Source organism: Diceros bicornis, chromosome 11, assembly GCF_020826845.1.
Source record: "Diceros bicornis minor isolate mBicDic1 chromosome 11, mDicBic1.mat.cur, whole genome shotgun sequence".
NCBI lineage: Eukaryota > Metazoa > Chordata > Mammalia > Perissodactyla > Rhinocerotidae > Diceros > Diceros bicornis.
Genome location: NC_080750.1, coordinates 31,863,949 through 31,880,685, shown reverse-complemented (window position 1 = coordinate 31,880,685; position 16,737 = coordinate 31,863,949). Strand labels below are relative to the sequence as shown.

At 36.9% G+C, this 16,737-nt stretch overlaps 1 protein-coding gene across 2 annotated transcripts in view; it reads right to left on the bottom strand.

The window, feature by feature from the left end:
- Window positions 1-216: 216 nt before the first annotated feature.
- Window positions 217-16,737, bottom strand: part of IL15 (interleukin 15) — an 84,510-nt gene continuing 67,989 nt past the window's right edge. For both annotated transcript variants that reach the window (XM_058550119.1, XM_058550120.1), the window contains 6 exons: window positions 15,933-16,031; window positions 14,612-14,709; window positions 13,207-13,291; window positions 7,206-7,250; window positions 5,089-5,226; window positions 217-2,052 (listed from right to left, as the gene is read on the bottom strand). In XM_058550119.1, the coding sequence (XP_058406102.1) occupies window positions 1,942-2,052; window positions 5,089-5,226; window positions 7,206-7,250; window positions 13,207-13,291; window positions 14,612-14,709; window positions 15,933-15,944 (489 nt within the window). In that variant the 5' untranslated portion in view covers window positions 15,945-16,031 and the 3' untranslated portion in view covers window positions 217-1,941. The remainder of the gene's footprint in view (window positions 2,053-5,088; window positions 5,227-7,205; window positions 7,251-13,206; window positions 13,292-14,611; window positions 14,710-15,932; window positions 16,032-16,737) is intronic.

Here is a 16,737-nt window from a genome sequence, read left to right as displayed (position 1 = left end):
CCGCTTGTCAAGCCATGCTGTGGCGGCGTCCCATATAAAGTGGAGGAGGATGGGCATGGATGTTAGCCCAGGGCCAGTCTTCCTCAGGAAAAAAGGAAGAGGATTGGCAGATGTTAGCTCAGGGCCGATCTTCCTCACAAAAAAAAAAAAATTAAGGAAGACAGTTCAAGAAGGGCAGATTTTGAAACACAAAAGAAAGATTGATTTTGTTGAGTATACAAGTATGAAAAATAAAATTTAGACTGTTTTACATGATGACCTTGTTTTTTAAGTTAGCTAAGTGTATTTTAAGGAGTTATAGATCTATGCCTTGAGTTTCTTAAGGTCAACTGAAGTGATCCATATTAAGTAACTAATGTGGGAAGAATTCTAATTTTGAGCACTGGAAAATGCCAAATTTTAAGCCCACTTGTGTGCTTATATAACCAGAATGGATTATTGCTCACTATAAAATATTACTGGTAATGTGACTGCCATTATGATTTTCCTTCCCCTATCCCAACACTGGAGAGGGTGTTAACTTTTGTCCAAGGATTGGATTGGAAACTCACAGTTAAAAGTGGTGCATTTTTCCTATTTTCCATCAGTAGAAAAGCTAGGAAAAAAAAAAAAAATAGAAGGTAGACTGAAAAAAACTTCCATCTCAGATGAAATTAAAGAAAAAAAGAAAAAAAAAACCAGCTACAATCCCAATCCTTAAACTTTAAAGTGTGGCTGCCTAATACTATTTGTCTGGACTGAGTTTAGGGAACAAACCGAGAGCCAACACATGACTCTTTGAAAGTCAAATAGGATATAGATTTCTCTGAAACTATCTTGAAAGAAATTTTTAAGCATACATCAACCAGAGGAATGAGATACATGAGCATGGATGGGGCACTGGGTGATAAAAGAATGTTTCAACAGAGAACCAGTTTGTACTGTGAAATGGAGTGAAATCAAATTCTTAAGAGATCAATTCCTAACCTATGGTCTCTTAGTGGAGACTGTCAGGAGTGAATTAGGTGAAAGAAATTTGTAATGAGACAAGAATATTTCATTTAATCATAGTTCCATTAAAAGAAAGCTTGCACATTTTAAACAGTATACCACAATATATACACATATATATATATACACATATATAAACAATTATTTTCTGTCATATAATGTTTGTGCTAACAGTTTTTTTTTAATTCTACAAACATGGCAAAAAGAATGTGAAAGTAAAATACCTGTACTTGAGAAAGCATGAAATACAAAGGTCGTTGCAACCATTAGTTTTCTATACGCAATTCTGCCTATCAGTGTAGGTTTATTATCACCATCGTCAAAGACATACTGATGCACATTACATGCCAGGGATTTGCAACGTCTTCCTTTCACAACAGGTGCTTTATGTATCAGTAACTAAATGACAGAGTAAAGCACTGGCTCATACCTAGTCCCCCTTTCTCCTCGGTATTCAGTTCTTCCTCCAGGTCTACACCTAATGGCGAAGGAAATAAGGGCTGGGAGTCAGGGGTTCGACACTGGTTGGAGCATCTGTTTACCTGCAGCAGTGGTACCCAGCCCCACCACTTGTTAAATAATTTGACTCTCACCCTCGAACAAATGTCGCTTATTTTCTTTTAAGAGGTAAAATATCAGTGCAATTTTAAAGGACAAAATATGTACACAATTTTATTCAACTTTTTTATATTATTATGCTACATATATGTACAATTTCAATAATAAATTAAAAATAAATGAGCAAAATAAGTCTGAGGATAGTTCATAGTCACCATGTTACTCAGTGACAGTTTTCACTCTTCATTTCTGAGAGTTCATCTGATCCAAGATCCTGATCATCTTGCTAAAATACTTGTTTTGGCAACATATTTGAAATGCACAGTGTTTTGTTGTCTCTAAGCAGTGGGAAGATGTTTGAATAATAGAAATGCTGAAGAGGATCAGTTGCAATCAAGAAAGGTTGATGAACATTTGCACGATATGTACAAAACTCCGCAAAAATTCTTTAATATTTTTTTCCTCCAGTTCCTCGCATTCTTTGCATCCAGATTCTATAATATTCTGCCAAATAAAAAAAAAAGATTAGATTACAAAGTCTAATATATTTCTTTCCCGGTAATATCATAACATTTGAACCATGTGGTGAAATCTTGAGACGTGAAAACTTTGGCAAATTAAAATCATATTAGGAAGAACTATGGAAAAGAGAACTGGGAGATTTGATATGGGCTTATTTTTCCTATAATGGATTAAAGACATTGAAAAAAATAAGCCCTGTCTATCAGACCATGGACTTCCTGCTTAGAGCTCTCAATGGTTTATACCATTGTGGTTTACACCCTAGCACGAGGTTAGGTTTATACTCTAGCATAAAGTCCATGCCTCCCTGCAAGGCATGCAGGCCCTCCTTGAGCTGTTCCTTACTTATCTTTTACCTTTCCCCACTGCCTCAAACGTGATGCTCTAGGACCACTGAGCTCATGCCTTTTCCCCCATGCACACATTACATTATTAGATGCCTCGCTGCCTTGGCTTTTCTCTCTGCCTGTTCCACACTTCTATTTCAGCTACTGCTACTCACACTTAAGATCACTCATGTGCTGTCTCCATTAGGAAGGCTTTCCTGAACCTGTGAGCTCCTGGGGCAGGACTAAATGTCCCATCTCTACATTCTCAGAATCCCTAGTCTAGACTCTCCCTCATATCACATCATATATTATATTAATATTATGGAGTTTTATGCTTTTTATGCCACTGTTCTCTAAGCTCTTCCAGGAGGGCAGGAGCATGTATTTTTGTTTCCCTAGCATTTAGCATAGGGTCTGGCACATATTATTCGCCCAATCATTATTGGTTGAATTGAACTATTTAGGTGAATACCACAAATTGCTGTAAATTTAAACAGAGCTTCCTGGAGAACTAGAATATTCCAAATGTAGCAATCATAAATAAACTTTTTAGAGATCATCTGAACCATGAAAGCTGTACCAGCCAAAATCAAAATTAGATTTTACATCCATTAAGCATTTGAAATTCAGATTTACCAATTTACTCTATGAACATACTCTATGCCAGGCACTGTCTTATTCCATATAACACTGTCCTATCTGATGCTGAAAATAATTATGTCGGATAGGAAGGCAGAGATATTAAATGACTCATCGCAGTTGACATAATCAATGAAATTCTCCATGTCCAGGTCTGGACTGACTTCCACTACATGTGCCATATTCCATGTCATGATAAGAGTATGAACATGTACCTTAAAGAGTTCACCATTGATACTGTCATGATTATCTGTTGCATGGCTCAGTCTTTCTACTGATAGCATAGAGATAACATATCACAAGGGTATTTTAAACACTAATATATTCATTTCATAAATACATCGAGTATCTAGCATATGCCAGGCATTGTTCTGGGAGTTGGGATACAGCACTGAAAAAAAGCAAAAATGCCTGCCCGTTTGAAGCTGACATTGTGGTAGGGAAAAGAAGACAATATCCACTAAGTAAAATATGTAGTATGTCAGATAGGGGGACATGCAGAGAAGGGGACAGGGCGTGCTGATGTGGGGATGGGATTGCAATTGTAAAGAAGTGACATCACTGAGAAGGTGACATCTAAGCAAAGACCTAAAGCAGCCTGGCGTTTTTAGGGAAAATCCAAGGTGTCCAGCCCCACGAGCTCAGGGTCTTCGCACTTTCGGTTGCTTCTACCTGAGCCTACTTCTCTGGGAATCCTTAAGGCCCCTTCCCTCCTGTCTTCGCCAAATGTCAGCTTAGTAGGTAAACTTTCTCTAGAGTAGAATCCCAGCCCCCTTACTTGCCTTCTTTTTGGCCATTGGAACTAACATTATTTATTTGTTTATTGATTGTTTTATTAATGCTTCTTCCCTCCTTAAGAGCAGGGACCACTTCCCTCCTTAAGAGCAGGGACCACAGTTTTTTCACTTCTGCTATCCTGAGGGCCTACAATGGGGCCCAAAAGTATTTGTTAAATTAACAAATTATTATGTCTTCTTTGTTTATAAAACTTCTCTCTATCACGTTGCTTTGGCCACTAGCGTTATGCCAGGAAAGCCATAATCTTTTGTACCTCAAGGCCTTTGCATAGCTGATCTCCCAGCCTACTATGGGAGTCCCTACTATTTGCTTTCCCAGAGCCCTATACTGCTCATGATGCCTGGGAGACCCCAAATTATACTCAAATTTTAATATATTTTTAATAATTTTATTTATTTATTTATTTATTTATTTATTTATTTATTTATTCCTCCAAAGCCTCAGTAGATAGTTGTATGTCATAGCTGCACATCCTTCTAGTTGCTGTATGTGGGACACGGCCTCAGCATGGCTGGAGAAGCGGTGCGTAGGTGCACGCCCAGGATCCGAACCCGGGCCGCCAGCAGTGGAGCACTTACACTTAACCGCTAAGCCACAGGGCTGGCCCTTAATATTTTTATTATTATCCTTTTGTGGCATTTATCCTTTCAGTAGATAAGAAGACAGACTCTGGAGTGAAACTGCTTGGGTATGAATCCTGGCTCCTTATTTCACTAGCTGCGGGAATTGGAGGAAGTGATTCAAGCTCTTAGTGCTCCAATTTCTGCAATCTTAGAACAGAAACAAGGATAATTGTCTCACAGATTTATTGTGGGGATTCAATGAATTACCACTTAATCCTGGAAGAATAGTATCTGGCACAGAGTAAAAACCCAATAAATGTGGATTTCTATTACTGATGCTAAACACTTAATTACATAATTATACTAACGCCTATCCACTGTACCTGGTGATAAACACCTTGAGGTCAGTGACCTGACTGGTTTACCACTGTCACTCTAGCACCAAAGCACACTGCCTGGCATTGTGCAGTAAGTGTTTGTTGAATGAATAAATGAATGAACAGTTTAGGACTGTGTGCACACTAGTGATGGGGCCACTTCTGGATGCCACTCCATTGGAATTAACTCCCTCTCCTGAGTGCCCCTTCGGAGGGTCTGCTTGTCCCTTATATCCAGCTAATGACTTCTCCCAAGCAAGCCAAAAACATCCGCTGTAGCTCTATATCCAATATGACTATTGGATAACTCACCCCATTAGAAGATAAACTGCTGTTTGCCAGGATGATAAGGTTTTCTACTGTTTCATTTATGTCCATATTTCTGGACTCATGCGAAATAACACGTAACTCCAGAAGAAAGCACTTCATCGCTGTTACTTTGCAATTGGGCTAAAAATAGAGTCACAAAGAACCATTTTGAAATAAAATTGTTTTCCCACTATTCATTCTCACATAGATGTAATTCTGATCTTTTGAAAAATCAATCCAAATATTTTATAAAGAAACACAATACCCCTAAGAAGTTTTACATAGGAAGCAGCTTGATTTTTTTCTCTTTTGGCTTTGAAACCAAAACCAAAACAAACTGACAAGAAAACAATGAAGAAGGAGGGTGATTGTATAGAAGAAAGAATGTAAAACTAGAAAACATCGAAATAAATGCTTTTTCTTATGGAGCACATTTCCTCTGTGTAAAAGGGTGATAATACTGGCCCGAAACTCTCAAAACATGAATATAGATAGTGCACAGGGAAGAATTTTTAGAATCAGATTGTAGTGTTAACATTTTAAACAGTGGTAGCCGCGAATCATGCTGTTCCTGCAAGTTCCAAGGTTCCAGAGGCAGCTGTGATTCCAAGAAATTTGTTAGAAAAATCACAGCACACGTATTGCCTCCTCACAGGCTGGCCAAATCAGACAGGTACCGTTCGGGTACCACAATAATACGTTTCCCACAACATTTACTTTACCAAAAACCTAAACTTAAAAAAAAGGAAGCATTTAATGAACATCGGGGAATTTGACCATGACTTGTTTGACTTTGTGTTCTCAATGCCTGGTACAGTGCCTGGGACCCCGCAAGCACTTAAATGCTTACTGAATGAATGAATAAATGAATGAGTGAAGGAACACACTTGTGCCTGGCACTGGCAATATTCCTCATCCCCCGCAGCCGCTGCTCAGGACTGAAAGGGTAATAAGTACTCACCATGTTGATAATCAAATAAATAATAAATAAAACAAAATGGTAAAATAAATAATAAAACTGAGGTTCAGAAGTGTTTAGTGACTTCCAAGGTAACACAGCTAGGAAGTAGCTGAGTCAGGATTTAAATCTAAATTTCCATCTCAGCTTCTTCCTATAACCTATGAGCTGCAAGGTTATCTTCTTGCAAAAAAGCAGTCTCAGGATGCTGAGTGTTGGTAGTTAATTGACTGCTTTCTACTTTGAAAAAAATGCAAAGAAAAATGGAAAACATGCTGAAGCCAAAGGAGGGAGACAATTTCTATGTGCAGCAGCTCTATCCAAGTGGTTGGTGAATATCTGTTTTTTCTAGTTTCTGGCTACGGCTTCTTTCCAATGCTCAGACCGTCTTGGTGGGGGCAAAACCTTCTATTTGAGGGAAGCTCTAACTGAGGAATAACAGAGGGAGGACTCATTGTTTTGAAGGCACACAACACAGAGTTTGTTTTCCACGAGGTGAAGAAGTCGGGTATTTGTTTCTTGGTTTTTTGTAACCAATCCAGAGGGAAGGGACTAGCAACATGACTGAAATCATACATGCCTTAGGCAAGGTTAGTGTATTAATGAAACAAGTTCAAGATCATTTTTGAATTCTGATGGGTTTTATGGGTTGTGTTTTTTTCTTTTCTCACATAGAGAATAACCAGCTAGAATCCTTTTCTGACAATTGTAGAGATTCATTCAAAATGTAGAACGTGAATGCATTTAAGCAATTTGTAGAAAATACGATTAAAGATGGTAATATACTACAGCACTGAAAACAACTGATATGTTGGATACTTTTAAATTGAATCAGTTAACCTGATTCTTGCATTTAATTGCATCATGATCTAACTGCATCACAAAAATGTATAATATGTTTTGTTTGACATTGATGGAAAAGGCTTTTTTATGTTTTAATTTGGCACCATTACAAAAATAGCATCTATGTAGCTCTTTGTCCCCAAGTCCCAAAACCTCAACAATTACTTATAAAATTCATTGATCGTATGTTGTAAGAACACACCAAAAGTTAGATTTTAAAACTATACATGTTTTTTCAGTAAATTTATGAAAATATACTTCTCAGACTTTTGAAAACTGGAAGAATATAACAACTTTGAAAAAGAAAACTTATACTCACATGAGCATCACTTTCAGTATATAAAGTGGCATCAATATGTATAGACTGAAAGGAAAAAAATTAGATGATATGAGAAACCATGCCCTGCTTCAGATATAATAAGAACAATCTACTGAAAACATTAAATTAAGCTTTCTAAATTAAATTCTTTATTTTGAGATAATTTTAAATTCATATATGATTGTAAGAGAAAATACAGAGAGATCCTGTGGACCTTTCACTGTTTCCCCTCAATGGTAGTATCTTGCATAACCATAGTACAATATTACAACCAGGAAATTGATATTGATACAACTCACCCATCTTGTTCAGATTTCACTAGTGTTATGTGCATTAATGTGTGTGTGTGTATCAGATGTGTAAATTCATGTAACCACCACCAAAGTTAAGACACAGAACAGTTCCATCACCATAAGGATCCTCCTGCTACTCTCTTACAGCCAAAACCACCTCCCCCATCCTTCCAATCCTTGGCAACCACTTCTGTGCTCCCCATTCCTATGATATCATTTCAGAATGTTATATAAATGGAATCATACAGGATGTAAACTTTTGAGATTGGCTTTTTGAGAAAATTAATAGACTTTATTTTTTGAGCAGCTGTAGGTATACAGAACATGAGCAGAAAGTACAGAAAGTTCCCATATATCCCCTCGCACACCTCCTCCAGTTTCTCCTATAATTAATATCTTGCATTAGTGTGGGGCATCTATTATAATTGATGAGTCAATATTGATACATTTTTAACTGAAGTCCACAGATTACATATATTATATTACACTAGGGTTCACTTGGTGTTGTACATTCTATGGGTTTTAACAAATGTATAATTACGTGTATCCACCATTACAGTATGATACAAAATAGTTTCATTGCCCTAAACATCACCTATTTCATTTGCCTATTCATCCTTTTCTTTCCCCTAACCCCTGGCAACCATAGATCTTTTCACTGTCTCCATAGTTTTACCTTTTCCAGAATGTCGTATAGTTGGAATCACAATATAGCCTTTTTAGATTGGCTTCTTTCACTTAGCAATATACTTTTAAGGTTCTTCCATGTCTTTTCATGGCTTGACAGGTCATTTCTTTTTATTGCTGAATAACATTTCATTGTATGGATGTAGCACAGTTTGTTTATCCAGATTGGTTTTTTTTCACACAGCACAATAATAATTCTGGAGATCCATCCAGCTCGTTGTGAATATCAGTAATTTGTTTCTTATTGCTATTAATATATTAATATATATAATATTATATATTATCAGTATTATGCCATGATATAATGTATCACAGTTTAACTATTCTCCTGTTGAAAAGACATTTGGGTTGTTTCCAGTTTTTAACTATTACAAATAAAGCCCTATGAACATTCAGTGCATTTTTGTTTTGTGAGAAAGATCGGCTCTGAGCTAATATTTGTTGCCAATCTTCCTCTTTTTGGTGAGGAAGATTAGCCCTGAGCTAATTTCCGTGCCCATCTTACTCTAATTTGTATATGGGATGCCGCCACAGCATGGCTTGATGAGCAGTGCGTAGGTCCGTGCCCAGGATCTGAATCCGCAAACCCCAGGCCACCAAAGCGGAGCGCATGAACTTAACCACTATGCCACTGGGCCGGCCCCTCAGTGCATGTTTTTGTGTAAACCTAAGTTTTCATCTCTTCGATATACATGTTCAAGAGTGCAATTGTCGGGTCATATGGTAAATGCATGTTTTGTTTTATAAAAAACAGCCAAACTATTTTAGAGTGGCTGTGCAATTTTACATTCTCACCAGCAATATACGAGTGATCCAGTTTCTTCACATCCTTGCCAACATTTGGCATTATCACTTTTTTATTTTAGATATTCTTATAGGTGCATAATGATATGTTATCACAGTTTTAATTTGTATTCTTTAAATAAAATATAGCTATTTATTGGTACTTTCTCACAAAAAAGATCTGGGGTGATTTATAATTGCTTCCTTTATAATCTTCCTTTATTTCTTTTTTTTTTTTGCTTTATGCCTGTTATTTCTTTTTTCTTGCCTTACTGATTTAGCTAAATTTCCAATACTATGTTGAAATAAGAGTGGTGAGAGAAGACACCCTTGCCTTGTTTCCAGTCTTAGGAGAAAAGCACTCAATCTTTCCCCATTTAGTATGATGTTAGTTCTAGGCTTTTTGTACATGCTCTGTTACCAAGTTAAGGAAGTTCTCTCTCTATTCCTTGTTTGCTGAGAAATTTTATCATGAATAGGTATTATATTTTTGTAAATGCCTTTTCTGCATCAACTGATATGATTTGATTTTCTTGATATATGATTTTCTTCTTTAGCCTATTGATAATGATTGATTACATTGATTGATTTTCAAATATTGAACAGGACTTGCATACCTGGAATAAATCCCACTTGGTCATGGCATATAATTCTTTTAATACTTTGGTAGATTTGGTTTGCTAATATTTTATTGAAAAATTTTGCATCTAAATTCATTAGAGGTATTTGTAGTTTTCTTTTTTGGTATTGTCTTTATCTAGTTTTAGCATCAGGGTAATACTTGCCTCTTAAAATGAATTGGAAAGTGTTCCCTCCTCTTCTATTTTTGGAAGAGACTGTAAAATTGGTGTTAATTCTTCTTTAAATGTTCAGTAGAATGCTCCAGTAAAAGCAGCTGAGCCTGGAGAATCTTTTGAAGGTTTGCATGTGATGACTTCACTGTCTGTATTGGTTATAGAAGTTTTTGCATTATCTACTTCCTCTGGGTTATGTTTTGGCAGTTTGTGGTTTTTGAGGAATTGGTCCATTTCCTCGAAGTTGTCAAATTTACAAGAGTAAAGTTGTTCATAGTTTTTCTTTATTATCTTTTTAATGGCTGCAGGTTCTGTAGTGATAGTCCCAATTGTATTCCTGATATTGATGGTTTGTGTCTTCTCTCTTTTTATCTTTGTCAGTCTTGCTAGAGGTTTATCAATTTTATTGATTTTTTTTCCAAATAAGATTTATGTTTCATTACTTTTCTTTATTGTTTTTCTGATTTCAATTTCATTAACTTCAACTCTTACCTTTATTATTTCCTTTCTTCTGCTTGCAATGGGTTTGTTTTGCTCTTCATTTTCCAGTTTCTTGAGGAGGGAACTTAGATTGTTGATTTGAAATCTTTCCTCTCTTCTACTGTAATCATTTAGTTTTATAAATTTCCCTCTCAGTATTGCTTTACCTGAATCCCACATATCTTGATATGTCGTATTTTTGTTTCATTCAGTTCTATGTATTCTTTATATCCTTCAAGACTTACTCTTTGACCCATGGAATATTTAGAAGTGAATTATTTAATTTCCAAATGTTTAGAGATTTTCCTGTTATATTTACATAATTGATTTCTAGTTGATTCCACTGTGGTCAGATAACATACTCTGTGGGATTTCAATTCCGATAAATTTGTTAAAGTTTGTTTTATGGCTCAGGATATATTCAGTCTTGGTGAATGGTGCTTGAAAAAAACGCGTATTTGCTGTTGTTGGGTGAAGTGTTCTATCTATGTAAATTAGATATTGCTGGTTGATGGAGTTGCCCAATTCTTCTATATCCTTTTTGATTTTCTGTCTAGTAGTTCTTTCAGTTACTGAGAAGGAGATGGTGAAGTCCTCAACTATAATTGTGGATTTGTCTGTTTCTCCTTTCAGTTCAATTAGAGTTTGCTTCATACATTTTGAGGCTCTATTTTTTGGTGTGTACACATTTAAGATCATTATGTATTCCTGGTGGATTGATCTTTCACCATTATGTAATGTCCCTCTTGACTCTAATAATTTTATTTTCTGCGAAGTCTACTTTATGTGATATTAATAAAGCCACTTCTCATTTTTTTTTTTTTTTTTTTTTAAAGATTTTATTTATTTTATTTTTTCCCCCCAAAGCCCCAGTAGATAGTTGTGTGTCATAGCTGCACATCCTTCTAGTTGCTGTATGTGGGATGCGGCCTCAGCATGGCCAGAGAAGCAGCGCGTCGGTGCGAGCCCGGGATCCGAACCCGGGTCGCCAGCAGTGGAGCGCACTCACTTAACCGCTAAGCCACGGGGCCGGCCCTGGCCACTTCTCATTTTTAAAATTATTGTGTGCATATGTATCAGCTTCCTAGAGCTGCTATAACAAAGTAACATGAAGTGAGTGGCTTAAAACAACAAAAATTTATTCTCTTACAGTTCTGGAATCTAGAAGTCCAAAATCAAGGTGTTGATAGGGCCAGGCTCCCTCTGAAGGCTCTTGAGAATAATTCTTCCTTACGTCTCCCAAGCGTCTGGTGGCTCCCAGCAATCTTTCGCCTTCGTTGGCTGGTAGTTGCATCATTCCAATCTTCTTTGGCTTGTAGCTGCCTCCATTTTCACATGGCCTCTTCTCTGTGCCTGTCCTCTTCTTATAAGGACACTGGTCATTGGATTTAGGGCCCAACACACTCCAGTATGAACTCATCTTAATTAATTATATTTGCAAAGACCCTATTTCCAAAGAAGGTCACATTCTGAGGTTCTGAGTGACATGAATTTGGGAGGACACTATTCAACCCACTACAATATAGTTTATCTTTTTCTCTCTTTTTAATTTCATCCTACCCATGTCATTGGAGTTGAAGTTGGTTCAAACCATAAAGTTGGTTTACGTTTTGTTATCAGTTCAGCCAGTCTTTGTCTTTTACTTGTATTTTCTTGCTCCTCTCCTTCTGGGTTGCTAACGCTAGGAATGCTGGATCTTTGTCCCAAAGATCCCTGAGGCTTTTTTTTTTCAGTCTGTTTTCTTTGTGTTATTCTATCTTCAGGTTCGCTGTCCTTCCTCTGTCATATTCATTCTGCTAGTGAGCCTCTCCAGTTCGTTTTGTATTTCAGTTAGTGTATTTTTCAGTTATGTAATTTCCATTTGGTTCTTTTTACATATCGTACTTCTTTGCTAAGACTTTCTATTTTTTTCAGTTGTTTCAAGGGTATTTGTAATTGCTTGCTGGCACATTTTTATGATGGTTCAGTTTCAGAGTCTGTTTCAGAGTCTTCTCTCTTTCAAGTTGTGATTTTCTTGCTTCTCTGTATGATGAATAATTTTCAAGTTTATTCTGGTATATGGGCTATTACATTAGGAAACTCTAGTCTATTTATTTATCTATTATTTTTTTGTGTGTGAGGAAGATCAGGCCTGAGCTAACATCCGATGCCAATCCTCCTCTTTTTGCTGAGAAAGATTAGCCCCGGGCTAACATCCGTGCCCATCTTCCTCTACTTTATATGGGACGACGCATTAGCATGGCTTGACAAGCAGTGCATCGGTGTGCACCTGGGATCCGAACCCGTGAACCCTGGGCCTCTGAAGCGGAGCACGCGCACTTAACTGCTACACCACCAGGCCGGTCCCGACCCTAGTCTATTTAAGTCTTCTATTTTAGCATGCAGCCACCCTGTTTAGGTTTAGCACACAGGTTCTGACCTATGTTTGTATGGTGTGATTCCAAGGACAGTTTAGTTTTCAGAATCTTTGCAGTGCTAATCTGGAAGGCTTGGTTCACCTGGTGCTCCTGGGACTCCCACTGTTCCCTGTTGTGTCGCCCACTGGGGTAGAAGGCATTTCCCTGGCCCTGTTGTCAATGGGGATCCTGTTCTCTGCCGCCTGCAGGTTCCTCCAGGCCAGCCGGCATCTAGAGGTGGCAGCGGGGTTCGCCCTTCCCTAGGTCAGGCCATTCTCCCTGCAAGCGCCACCAAGCCACTTAGTTTCTCTAGTAAGAGAAGGGAGTCTCTGGCCTGTGGTGACAGAGAGCTCTTCATGCTGGGGCACTTATAAATTGAGTTTTAAAGATTATTAGGATCTGAAAATTGTAAGTAAAAGATTTTATCTGAGGCATTACAAGGCTCACAAATTCCTACAAAAATATTATTGTTCCAAGTGAGATTTCATTAAGATTGACAGCAAAACACAGGGAGAGCCATACTCCATAGCAATTATACCAGAAATTTTATAGAAAAATGAGTACTCACTTGAATAAGATCTTCAATTCTTTTCAAATCACTTATTACATCCTGCCAGTTTGCCTCTGTTTTAGGAAGACCCGCACTGATACAGCTGGAAGCAAAACCAAAGAGCAAAGCCTTTTGAATGAACATCATATTGTCTTGATGAACACTACAGGCAAAAGAACAATCAGGAATTTTTTATTCTGACTAGTGAAAAGATGAGCGTTATCCCTGCCTTTGTGCATTCAACAGCCTTGTAGAAGAATATAAACACCAAACATATAGTACAACCTTGACGCTTTAGGCTAACTTGAGGACAGACCCACCTGGATTAGAGAAGAGCCTGATTTGGAGGGATAACATAAATAACCTGGTGTAATCTATCACAATGAAATAAAAACAGTGCCTGATGTGTGGTAGTGCTCAGTGAATCTTTTTGAATGAATTACTACTTTTCTTTAAGTAGAGGTCCCATCAGACTTTTAAGTCTAATAAATAGGTAAAATTCTTAAAATAAGCGATAATCATTTTCATGTAATGATTTTGACAGCAAATGTTCTTTACAGTAGGTTAGACAGGCCCCTTGCATACTGCTCACATTATGATGATTCTTGTGGCAGCTTTCTCCATAAACATTACAGACTTCAGCCCAGTCTAAGCTGAATAATCATATACTTACTCACTTTGGTAAAACAGAAATTTAATATCTGGAGAAAAGACACAAACACTGACCAAGTGACTGCGGAATGATTCTTAGAGCCTCAAGAAAAATAATCATTCCCTGATGGATCCTTCCAGAAGCATGAGAGCCAACACTAATCTTTCTTGCAAGGAAGATTTACCTGCACGAATCTATGGTTCCCCATACCATGAAGGCATTAGCAGAGTAAAACTGAACTGAGAGTCAGATTACATAACTAGAGGTTAGGTGCTTGGGCCAACTGGGTGCAGTGTATTAGCTGCATCTAAGAGAGAAGAAAAAATTAATAGGCATGGAAAAATATGAATGTTGATTAGGAGGAAAAACTCAACTAGGATAGGGCTCAAAGGATAAGAGTAGTTAGTGCCAGGGATAGATTAAAAAGTAACATAGGCAAGCCCTAAATATCTACCTTTTTTTTACTACTGTGAAAATCATGCAGGATATTAATAAGGAGTATACTTTCAAGTTTACTTAGATACTAACAGGTCCAACTTATTTGGAGGATATAATACTCATTTGGAATATTACTAGAATATAGAAATGCTCAGTGCGGTGTTTGCCAAAACCTTCTCTGAGTCTCTATAATCTGCCCTCTATCATACCTCAAATACTAAGTACCTAAAGATTTAAGGAAACTGAACACAAACTAATTTAACAGAGAGAAAATTGAAGAACAATGATCATGGCCGTTAACATGATGATATTTATGCTGAAAGACAAAATTACCTCAAAATGAAGACATGAATTCCAGCCTCAGTTAAAAAATGACTGTTCAGAAGTAAACACAAGTAGCACTGGATGGAAGTACTTCTCAAATAGGGTTTCTGAAAAATAGAATCATAGACAAAATGGTTAAAATTTTTCTCTGTTAAAAAGTAAGATTCGAAATATTTTAGTGTCAAAATTATAAATTTATCAAAATTGCAGAATTAATGTTCCTTATCAGAAGTAATGAAACTAGAATTTCTCTCTTTTGCTTTCTCTTCCACCTCCAGCTCTGTCTCCTATGTGCAAAATTCTTTAATATATATTTAACACATATTAATTTTAAGAAAATTTACTTACATACTAACATCACCACTTAATTTGTTTTAATTATCCTTAACTTCCTTCTCATCCTTTTTTCCTTTTTAATAGTCCAACATATTTTATACAGCACACATTAAAAACATGAATTACTAATATGTTTACTAGTTTTACATTAATTTCACGTAACTGTGTGAAAATTAATTATGTGTTAATAACTTTTGGAGAAAAATTGGATAGAAATGGAATGAACTAAAGGTACTCTATGCCATTCTGAGAGCCACTATATGATAATTTTTTTTGGTAATTTAGGAAAATTACTTATCTTAGAACTTCCCAGAATCTCGATACTTTTGCCTGCCTCTTTCATGTTTTCAAAGGCTTTATAATTTCAGAAAGCAGTGTTGACTGTCACCTTAACCACTAAAAATCTGTTTCATTTAATCTACACTGAAAGGATGAATAATATCCAGACCTTGTCCTCAAAGACTATACAATTTACTGAGTAGAGAGACATTTAAAGAACAAAATAGAGTGAGATAAGTGAAATAATACATTTACAACGACATGAAGAACATATCAGGGTTGTTAACAGAGTTCAAAAACTTATTTTATTTATTTTCAAAATAAGAACCACCCATACGTGAGCAGACATCTGTGACATCCCAAGATCTTTTTTTGTGTGTGTGAGGAGGACCAGCCCTGAGCTAACATCCAATGCCAATCTTCCTCTTTTTTGCTGAGGAAGACTGGCCCAGGGCAAACATCTGTGGCCATCTTCCTCTACTTTATATGGGATGATGCCACAGCAGGGCTTAACAAGCGGTGCATTGGTGCGCGCCCAGGATCCGAACTGACGAATCCTGGGCCGGCACAGCGGAGCGTGAGCACTTAACCACTTGCGCCACCGGGCTGGCCCCCTAAGATCTTTAGAGAAGAGTCATGTAACTTATGAAGTATCTGAGACTCAAATGACCTTTTAAGAAAAGTCCATATACTATCATCATCTAATTTTTCTTACCGAAATTCTCATTACTCAATGCCAGGGTAAATCCTTAAGTATTGAAGAAGAGCTGGCTATGGCAATGAGTTTCCAGCAGCCATCCATCCAGAATACTTCCTACAATACAATCCAGGGGAAAGGATGATCCATTAAAAACACAAGTGGACTAGCAGGGGAAAGAGAAGGAAGGGAATTAATATTTATTGAGCACCTATTTTTTTCATGGGCACTCTATTAGTCACTTAATATATATCACATTTAATCCTCTCAACAATCCTATGGGGTAGGATTAGCAGCATTGGGGAAGCTGCCCAGGCCCCACAGCAAGTCCATGACAGCCAGGATTTGAGAGCAGATCAGTCTGATTATAAAGCCCAAACCCTTTCCACTATATTATGTTCTTGAATTGGCAAATTCCAAAGCCATATTAGTGAAAGGTGGAAGCAACCAAATACCAGGATTCATATAAACTATTGACTGTTAATTTAATTTACAACAGAAGTAGCTACTTCTACAATGAATAGATGTCTTCAGTCTTTGAAATAAATCACTGTTAACTGAAATATCATTTGAGAATTTCATAAGTATCAAAATTCTATTTTTTGTTGTCAAAAAAGTTCTATTTGTTGACATCAAAATCCACCATGTCCCTAGATATAAGTATTCACTCCAATTATGTTCTGTAGACTCAAATGATTATTTTATTTTTTAGATATTTCTGAGATATAAAAATGATTGCTAAAACATATGTTGTATAACTCTTAAAAGGAGAAACTAGCACTTATCTAGATGTTAAACAAGATACTTTGAGAGTATATCCAGT